Source organism: Rattus norvegicus, chromosome 5 (assembly GCF_021556685.1).
Source record: "Rattus norvegicus strain SHRSP/BbbUtx chromosome 5, alternate assembly SHRSP_T2T, whole genome shotgun sequence".
Classification (NCBI taxonomy): Eukaryota; Metazoa; Chordata; class Mammalia; order Rodentia; family Muridae; genus Rattus; species Rattus norvegicus.
In genome coordinates this window covers 158,226,486-158,237,005 of record NC_141538.1, presented here as the reverse complement: position 1 = coordinate 158,237,005, position 10,520 = coordinate 158,226,486, and the positions used below count along the sequence as shown (strand labels likewise).

General features: G+C 52.8%; 1 protein-coding gene across 1 annotated transcript; it reads left to right on the top strand.

The window, feature by feature from the left end:
* Window positions 1–510: 510 nt before the first annotated feature.
* Klhdc7a (kelch domain containing 7A) lies at window positions 511–6,619 on the top strand. The gene is given in 1 exon segment (NM_001399527.1): window positions 511–6,619. A coding segment is annotated over 1 exon segment (2,322 nt). The 5' UTR covers window positions 511–907; the 3' UTR covers window positions 3,230–6,619.
* The last annotated feature ends 3,901 nt before the right edge of the window (window positions 6,620–10,520 follow it).

Sequence of the window (10,520 nt, the reverse complement as noted above, 5' to 3'; positions counted from 1 at the left end):
TGACTACTACCTGATGAGGTCACCCTCTGTCCCCCGCCACTTTTCAGGGAGACACAGAGAAGTGAAGTTACTTGCCTAAGGTCACACAGCTGGTCAACAGCAGACTTGGGTCTGGGGTCCACTGTACTGATGGGTGGGTGTGGGTTGGGGGTTGAGAGGTGTCACTCCTCCATGGACCACTTGTCCTGTGAGAGTTGGTTTATCATGAAGAAGAGGTCGGGTCTCTAGGGTCTCATTTTGTCTGGGTGCTAGGGCCTCTATTTCTTGGCCACTTCAGCAAAGCTGCTTTCTCTTCAACTTGTTGGGCACAGAAGGAGGGCAGAGGTGGCCAAGAGCCCAGTCAGGTGGCTTGGCTGTCAGCCCAGGCCCAGCGTCCCCCACTGCTTCTTTGCTTGGTTAGTTCAATGCTGACCCCTCTGTTGGGGCCAAGACCATCCTACACGCCTGGTAACTGCGGTTCCACCTGCCCCCAGGAACCACTGCAAAAGTTGCCCCAAGCTTCCAACCTAGGGATTTGCAAAAGAGAAAACAAACACCCTCACTCACAAAGACAGACTGCACACAGGTTTGCAGGCGTCTGGCCACAGTTCTGCTAAGAGCTTCCTTCCTCTCTGAATCCCTGCTGGACACTCGGAATGCCCGCCAGGGGCCGCAGGTGACTGATCTGAAGCTCAGCCTCCTGTCGGTACCCTCCCTCCCTTCAGGGAAGAATCAAAAGAAGCCAGCCGTGACCTTAGCCATCTCTTGTGCCAGTGCCACCTCAGCGGACTCAAAGTCACCTCTGCTCCAGCAACTGCTGGCCAGATCTGGCCAGGGACTCCCTCCCACTCCACAGCAGGATCCAGGAACTGGTCCCTATTGGGCAATCATTAATCGGATTCTTGGCATTCCTCTGTCCCTGGCCAGCATGCTCCCCACCAGAAAAGGAACAGAGGCCCACGACTGGCATTTGGATATGCAGCTGACCAGCAAGGTGGTGCTGTCCGCAGCTGCGCTGCTCCTGGTAACTGTGGCTTACAAACTCTACAAGTCCAGGCCTGCCCCAGCCCCGCATGCGGGAAGAAAGAAAGAGCGCCACAAAGCAGAAAATGAAACGGAGGGCTTGGGACAACCTGCCTTCCAGGAGGCTCCACCGGGGACCCTGCCAAGGGGCCCAAGACGCAGGAAAGCCAGCAAAGGGGCTGGGTCCCCACTGGACTACAGCTTGGAGGATCCAGGAGACTCCTACATCCTGGACACCCCCAGGTCTGAAGAGCCCACAAGAAAAGGCTCTGATGAAAGTCAGGACAGGCAGCGTCCAGACTCTCAGCAGGTGCCTCCTCCCTGCGGTGGCCAGGAAGCCGGAACAGCTGTTAGAGGTAAGCCCAACCCTCCCCACCCCCTTCATTCTGGTTGTGAACCTACAAGCTCCCCAGCGAGACTTATCCCAGGAGTAGGTGGCAGCTGTGTGGGTGACAATCTCTCTCCATGGCCAGACAGCAGACCCCTAGAGGAAACTGGGTCTGGGGACCCGGAAGCCCCCAACTGTTGGACTGATCCCACGCTGGTCAACGGTGACATGAACCAGAGCTGGATCTTCACCCACATGACAGGGGTCAGCAGGGGAGAGGCTGGGGCCCTCCAAGCTGCTGCAAACATGGGCTTGGCCACGCAGCAGCAGGAAGGAGCCACCAGTGCTTCCCATACCTTCTCATCTGTGGCCCGCATCCGGATGGAGGAGAACGTGATACAGAAGGCAGAGGGACCGGAGCTGAAAGGCAGAATATATGACTACTTTGTGGAGTCCACGTCGAAGGCTGTCTCCAGACCAGTCCCCTGCGCAGCAGCTCTGGCTGATGCTGCTCCATCCCCCGGGCCTGGACCAGAGCCCCTGGTCACAGGAGCAGCCACCAGAGACCAAGCTGATAACACAGCCGGTGGTACATTGCAAGTAGCATCCCCACAGCCTGTGCCATCCCCCTCTGCGCCAGGCTTTGGCAGAAAGGTGAGCCTCCTGCAGATCGCTGAGAACCCAGAGCTCCAACTGCAGCCTGAAGGCTTCAGGATGCCCCTTCCTGCCCACCTGGACCAGAGTGCCCAGCTCGGTTCAGACTGCAGCCACGGGGAGCCCCACGTGCAGCTTGTAGCTGGGACCAATTTCTTCCACATCCCTCTCACACCTGCTTCAGCTCTGGATGTCCGCCTGGACCTGGGCAATTGCTATGAGATGCTGACCTTGGCCAAGAGGCAGGGCCTAGAGGCCCTGAAGGAGGCAGCCTACAAGGTACTGAGTGATAACTACCTTCAGGTCCTCCGCAGCACAGACATCTACGGGGGCCTGAGCGGAGCAGAGCGGGAACTGATCCTCCAGCGCAGGTTCCGAGGCCACAAGTGCCTGGTGGTGGCAGACATGTGTCCCCAGGAAGACAGTGGCCGACTCTGTTGCTATGACAATGTGCAGGATGCCTGGCATCCGCTGGCCCAGCTGCCCCTGGAGGCCATGTCCCGGGGTTGTGCTCTCTGTTCTTTATTCAATTATCTCTTTGTGGTGTCTGGCTGCCAGGGACCTGCGGGCCAACCCTCCAACCGTGTCTTCTGCTACAACCCCCTGACGGCAATCTGGAGTGAGGTGTGCCCACTGAACCAGGCCCGTCCTCACTGCCGGCTGGTGGCCCTGGAGGGGTACCTCTACGCCATAGGAGGTGAGTGTCTGAACACAGTGGAGCGTTACGACCCTCGCCTGGACCGCTGGACCTTTGCCCCGCCGCTCCCAAATGACACATTTGCCCTGGCGCACACAGCCACGGTGTGCGCCAATGAGATCTTTGTCACTGGGGGCAGCCTGCGCTACTTGTTGCTCCGATTCTCGGCCCAGGAACAGCGTTGGTGGGCCGGCCCCACGGCGGGCAGCAAGGACCGCACGGCCGAGATGGTGGCTGTCAATGGCTTCCTCTACCGTTTTGACCTCAACCGCAGCCTGGGCATCAGCGTGTACCGCTGCAATGCCAGCACACGGCTCTGGTATGAGTGTGCCACGTACCGCTTGCCTTACCCCGATGCCTTCCAGTGCGCCGTGGTGGACGATCGTATCTATTGTGTGGGACGCAGGCGCACACTCTGCTTCCTGGCGGACCACATCTCGCCCAGGTTTGTGCCTAACGAGTTGCAGGGTTTCCCTGCTGCACGGGGCACCCTTCTGCCTGCTGTCCTGACCTTGCCTGTCCCCGATGTTCCTCAGACCCCTGTCTAGCAGTCCCTCTGCTGGGTTCCATGAGGATTCAGAGAAACTCCCTGCCCATCACTCTGGGTAAGAGGCAGGCAGGAACATGGCCTGTGGTGGGGTGGAAAGTTATCTGTCCCCCACCACAGGTTACACATGGGGCTTGGAGGATTCTTTAACAGTCAAGCTACAAGGCCCGCTACAACAGTGAAGCCAGGGCTTAGCATCCCAGGACAACTGGTGTGACTGACTGCACCACAACTGCATGAGTGACTGACCCTGCTCTATGCTTCAAATCAGAATTCCTGGCAGGGGCGATTTCAGAACCCCACACAAATGAAGGGCCATAGTCTTATTCCAGTCACATTTCTAGAGGCCAGGGTGCCGCCAAGGGCACCTCTCAAGCTGGTTGGCTTTCTGTGAACTACCACAGACCACCTTCCTAAGCACTCCTCTCACCAATTCCTAAGCATTGAGGACCACCTTAGAAGCTTCTAGAAGCCTCTGGAGCACAGGTGGAAAGAACTGAAGGAGGAGGTTTGGGCAGGAGCAGGAAGGAGCTCAGGATACCCCTGAGGTTTGGACAGAAGGACAGGTATTGCTAAAACTGGAGGCACCCACAGGAACACTGTTTGCAGAGCACATTGACCAAGACCCACTTTTTTTTTTTTGGTTACCTCAAGTTCTGTGTGCTGGAAGGAGAAAGGCACCCATCTTGACAGGAGTTCTATTTGCATATTAATCATCGCACAATTGAGGTCTTGGGAGGCAGGGGTGCAGATATGGTTCCAGGCTCCCTTTTCTGCCATGCCCACCACCACTTGACCTCAATAGACTCCAAGGAGTTCAGAATCCTCTCTGCCTGCAGGCCACCAGGGCAGCCATTACTATTCATCTCATCCGTGTGACCGTCTCTGTCTTGTGGCAATCTCATCTGCTTCGCTGGATGAGAAGGAATAAAGGGAGGCAGGTCCAGGAAGGAGCCATGGAGTTGGGAGATTCTAGTGGAGCAACCAGGTCCTCAATCTCTTCCATCAAAGGGGACCCAGCTTCCAGGAAGACAGGCAGAGAGCCTGGCCCACCCTGTTATCTTGCCTACCGAGCCCTTGCTTCGTTCTGAGGGAAACAAGGTTGAGAGAAAAGAGATGACGCTCTGAACCAGGAGCCAGGGGGTGCAGTCACAGTCAGGCAGGGCCTGACAAGCCGGAAGATGGGAAGAATCTGGACACTGCCCCTTTAAAAACCTTCCCAGATCCCAGGGGTGGTCGTGCAGCAGCTCTGGGAACTGAGGCTGGGGCACTGTTTAGAAGATTTGGGATTAGAACGTAGAACAAGGAGGAGTTTCCACACAGAGATCAGAAGAGAGTCTTGACTGTCCCTGGCCAAAGGCCTGGGAGGAGGCACCAGCTGAACCACACTTGAATTGAAAGCTGAGCAAGAAAGGCTGTCTGGGCCATGGTGGGGTCCCAGGGAGAGAATCCTGCCCCTGCCCCTGCCCCCTGTCCCCTGCTCCCTGCCTCCTATCAAGGCCATGTCACATTACTCACACATCAACCTCTGAGAAACATAGGGACAAAGGAAGGGATGGGTTCAGTAAAAAGACTAAAGAGGGCATTGGTATGGTGGTGCCAGGCTGAGATGGGGCAAGGTGCCTTTGGAAGATAGGCCCAGTTTCCAGGCATAGGCTAGCCCAGTTCTGAGGGCAACCTCTGGCAATGGGCCAGACAGAAGGCAAGATGCCAGCCAAGTTGGGTAGGGTCTGGGTTAGGTTCTAAGTCCAGGAGATGAAACACATTAAGGAAACTTCCAGGGGCTGGAGAGATGACTCAGCAGTTAAGAGCACTGGCTGTTCTTCCAGAGGTCCTGAGTTCAATTCCCAGCAACCACATGGTGGCTCACGACCATCTGTAATGGGATTCGATGCCCCTCTTCTGCTGTGTCTGAAGAAAGCTACAATGTATCCTATACAATAAATAAATAATTCTTTAAAAAAAGAAAAAGAAACTTCCAGGAGCCCGTGGCACACCAACCAGGCAAGTGATTCCAGGGAAGTTGCAAAAAAGAAAAAGAGAAAACAAAACCAAAGCCCTGTGTTTGGGACCCCAGTGAGTGTAGTCTTTATTGAAAGAAGGGGCGCTGAGACTAAGCTGTTGTACACCCCTTGTGCTCATGTGCCAGACATCATCAATCAATCCCTGTATCTTTTCCTGATGAGCCCTTATAAATAAGTACCTCAAAACTGTTCAAAACAGAAGCCCCACAGTCACGGCCGATAGGTCAGAGCTGACATGTCCTTATTGGCTTGACCCGGAGCTGGTTTAGGGAGTGGAAGTGGTTACAGAAGAGCCAAGTAGGGAACCCATCCGAGGCACGGTGGACAGAGTTCACTGGTGAGATGAACACGCGCAGTCTGTTTGGGCCAGGCCGGGCACAGCTCTGCGGGTGGGGGAGCAGCAGTGTCCCAGTGGGGGAGAGCAGGCTGATTCACAGACCAAGAGCCAGCACAGGAAGAGATTGAACTCAGCAGGCGTAACTGCTAAGGCAAGGGCAAAGCCGGCTGTGCAAGACAATCAGGTCTCCGGCATGGAATGTATCGAAATGTATCAGAGGGGGGATCAGAGAGGAGATTCATGGGCAGGAAGGGGAAGGGTTTTGCCACAAAGGCAAGGGGGCAGGGAAGCTCCTGAGGAAGACAATCTCAGGGTGGAAGAGGGATAGACCACTGATCTAGCTCTGGCTCTGTTCCCTAGGAGAGAAGCCCACTTGGTGCACTTGGGGGTGGTTACAAAGGAGTCACAGGTACCCTGTCCAAGTTAGGCAGCCTGCTGGCTTCTGCTTCACTTGGGCTCAGAGTCTAGTGCCCACTTGACGTTTAGGAATAGCGTAGGGTCTGCAGACATACTGGCCTCGGCCTCCCGAGTGGCCTAAGCGTCAGGGGTCTCCCAGGACCATCTGTCTTGCTTTTTTCTAATAAGAGTTCTTACAGCTTTAGAGGAGGAAAGATGATGTGTGATTTATTTTCCACTTTAAGCCAGCCATGTCACTTTATAGAAAAATAAATAGACAATTGGAAGATAGAGAAATGTATTTTTAAAAGGCTCTCAATTCTGCCACCCAAAGACGTCTCCTACTGGGGGGTGTGTCCCTCGGGTCTCTCTCTTCTGTTTGTAGGTTTTGTTTGGCTTGGTTTTTGCCCGGGTGTGTTTGTGCTGAACATACAATTCTGTTGCTTCCTTCTGCACACGGCGTTTTTCCGAATAAGCATCTTCCCGTGTTATTACAAACCCTGGGTAAACATCATTTTCAAAAGGCACTGAATATTCCACCCAGTGAATGGATCGCACTTTATTTAAACACGTTCCTCCCTGCCCCTGTTGATTTCCTTTTCTATCATAAATAAAATAAATGGTCTTTGTTTTCTCTTTCTTCTCTGAGGTCTCCACCCAAACCAGAAAAGACAGACAGGTCTAGGTCCTATCTGGAAGGGTATGGCTGACGAAACAACCATAGCTCATAGCCCATAGCCCATGAGCTGGAGCTTGACCCATTTTGGACTGTCCGTCACACAGCTGACCTTGGTGATGCTCACTGAGAAAGTCAGAGCTGGCTGGTGGGAGGGGCAGCCCAGGCACCCTTCCTAGACAGTGGTCCATGCAAGGACCTTGCCGTGGTCCACGATTGCGTATGCTACTCCTCACTGTATGCTACCGCAACAGCCCCATTCGAAGGCTCGAAACTGAGCTCAGAGAGTGTAAGGAAAGATCTTCCCTGAAGGCAAATTTTAAAGAGTTTGTGTTTGCTTAAGTATGCTAGAGGGACTGGGGATGTAGCTCAGTTGGTCGAGTGCTAGCCTAGCAGGCGTGAAGCTCTAGGTTACGTCTCCAGCATAGCCTAAACTGGGTGTGGTGGTCCATATCTATAACATTGGCTTTTGGGAGGCAGAGACAGGAAGCTCAGAAATTCAAGGTCATCCTTGGCCATCTAGTAAGAGGCCAATCTCAAAACCTAAAACAAACGTCGGAGTGTGCTGGAAGCCGCTTCACCTTGGCTTGATGCCAGTGTCGCTCCTGGATTTTTTTTTCTAACCCCAGTTTACCCATACCAATCAATCATGCTCTGTTAATGAACCTTCTCCTCAGAAGAGATTTTCTCCATTCTCTCAATGCCTGTCTATGTGTGTAAAATGGGGTTGTCCCTGACAAACTCAAGGGGGTAGTGTGAGAACGAGGCATTCCCCGTCAAGCCATCAGCCCAGTGACAACTTCAGAACATGGCCCAGAAGAACCCCCAGTTATCTGGAAGGAGGGTCCAGCTGGAAGGGCGAGGTCCCCCTTCCCCACCCCAACTCACTTGCCCAGTGCCTTGGCCTCTCAGAAGCCAGAGTGTCTGTGCCTTAAGCTGCAGGGCCCCTTTCTTGTCTGAGAAGGTCTGAGGTTTCTCCAGATGAAAGATAGTCCTATTTTAGGGCATCTGAGTCCCAGAAGTGCAAGCATATGCTGTGCTCGGGCAGAGAGGAGGCGGTCAGGACTGGCCTGCTCACTGATTGGTTGGTTCCCCAGGTCAGAACATCCGCCATTTTCCTAGGATGACTTCGACCTCAGAAGGGCATTGGAAAGCATCAGGCCGCCTGGAAACCCTACAGTACCAAGGGGAGGGGAACCTTTCCCCTACTAGGTAGGAGTTGGGAGGGTACATCCCGGCCTGGCGAGACACAGACACCGCATCCTCAGCTTCCTGCCTTTGTCAGCCTTACCTGGAAGAACCCTGTGGCTCTGGCCCCCCTGGGAGTCCCCTGAAGCTGCAGCTCCAGCCAGCAGCAGCCCCTAGGCAGATGTGAGGCTGCAGCAGGAGGAGGCAGAAGAAAACCAGGGCAAGGAGGCACCTTCAGGGAGCTGGGGAACGGGAAGAAAGGACAGCCTGGAGGGGAGACTCTACAAACAGCTCCCAGGCTCGGGTCCTTTGAAAAGCGAGAGGCAGGTCAAAATAAAACAAAAATATGAGTCTGTAATGGAGTCTAGGTTGCCTTTTTGTGTGAAAAGAGATGGAAATACCAGCGCTCTAGCCCCAGGGCTCCGTAGATGCGCAGCGCAGCGGTGGAAGCCCCCATCCCTCACTGATGCCAAGGTTGGGTATGCGGCTAGGCTGCATCCTCACAGCCTGGAGGAAAACCGAGATGGGTCAGTGCACTGATAAGAATCTTTTTTTTAAATCACTATTTAAGCCAGTCATGGTAGCACAGGTCTGTAACCCCAACATTAGAGTGATGGGAAAGTCTTCCCTGTAGACGCTACGGATTATGTTGGGGCAGTAAGAGGCTTCCGCCAGACAATAAGTGTTTCCGTTCTGAGCTTGCATCCCCATAAATCTTCCCCGCTTTTCTAATCTGCCTGGGTTTCCCTCCCCTCTGAAATTTTGGTCCCCTGACTTTAAGAGTTGCAGGAGGCCACATTTCTTTCCTGTGTAGTGGGCTTCCAGAACCAACCAAAGTGTAGTCCCTACCTACTCAGGTGTCAGAAGCCTCCACCTCTGTGATCTGAGGGGACGAGAGCCTTCAAGCCCTGTCAAGCAATACAGCCTATGCTCATTCTAACTAAGATCAGCTCAGACCCTTCTCACATCTGTCCTTTATGCTAAGAACATCCAAAGAGAGAAACACAGTCACTATCTACACATTAATGGAATATATCAGATGTGGAAGGCTCATGGTTAACTAAAAAGAGATCTTTTTAAAAGATGTATCTATTTTTATTTTGTGTATTTGAGTGTTTGTTTGTCTGAATATATGTCTGTATGCCTCCTATGGATGTGCCTGGTGCCCACAGAGACCGGAAGAGGATGTCAGATCCCCTGGAACTGGAGCTACAGACAGTTGTGAGCCGCCATATGGGTGCTGGGAACCGAACCAGGGTCCTCTGAAAGAGCAGTCAGTGCTCTTAACTGCCAAGCCGTCTCCCAAGCTCTTAGATAAGGTTTTGTAAGCAGACCTGACTGGTCCCGAACTCTTCACCCTGCTAACTTTAAACTTGTGGGCATGACTCTGTCTGGGATATCGGACATGTGCCACCCAAGTCACCAAAACCACCAAAGCCAAGTCTACTAAGCACTTTGTCTCTCTTAAGGTTACTTTTATTTGTTTTTAAGATTTATTTGTTTTTTAATGAAAGTACACTGTACACAATCATTGCTGTGTGGTTTCAGACGCACCAGAAGAGGGCATCAGATCTCTTTACCGATGGCTGTGAGCCACCATGTGGTCGCTGGGAATTGTACCCAGGACCTCTGGAAGAGCAGTCAGTGCTCTCAACCACTCCCTCTCTGTGTCTCTTTATCTTGTTTTTAAGAGACTGGGGCATCTGGTGTGCCCCCCGTGTGACAGATGCAGGGGGACAGGTTACAGAAGCAGAGGGTTACTTTGGTTCACGGTTTCAGACGGTCCATCCATGAATCCCTGGTTCACTGTGCCTGAATTTGTGTCAAGGCAGAGCTAGGGCCCGGACTGTGTAGTAGAACAAAGCGGCTCAGGCCAGGGTGGCAAGAAGCAGCAAGAGCAAAGGGGCTGGGCAAATCCATCCTTCTGGTAGCCTATTTCCCTCAGCAAAGCCTCGCCTCCACCTTTGGCATCATTTTCCAATATCAAATTATGGTTCCATCATAGAATCCCTGATTAGGGTAGAGCCCCTTGGTTAACATGGAATCTTCAGGGACCGATCTGTTCCAGGAGGCCCACAAGTTCTCCAGTCCATCCATGAGCTGTACCAGACTTCATCATGGAGTCTTGCTTTGTTTGATCAGGTTAGCCCTGAACTCCTGAGTTCAAGAGATCCACCTACCTTTGCCTCCCAAGTAGCAGGGACCACAGACAGATGCCACGCCACCTGGCTTCTCAGTCAAAGTGTGGTAAGTGGACAAGTGCCCCACTCTTTTGCCCAGCAATTATTTCATCCCCAGAATCTGGTCATGTGACTTGCTTTGACCTCTCTGGGACAAATATACTTTCCATAGCAGAGGCTGGAAAATTGAGAGTGTGTATGTGTGTGTGTGTGTGTGTGTGTGTGTGTGTGTGTTATGTATGTGTTCATATGAATCTGTGCCTCTGTTCAGGTGAGTTGAGTTGTATACTCACATATGTGTTCACATATGTGTTCACATATGTGTTCACATATGTAGTCAACTGTGTGTGTCTGTGTCTATGTGTCTGTGTTTTTATGTATGTGCTCAAATGAATCTGTGCCTGTGTTCATGAGTTGTATATGCACATATGTGTTCACATAGGTAGTCAATTGTGTATGTCTGTGTGTGTTTCTGTGTGTATGTCTCTCTG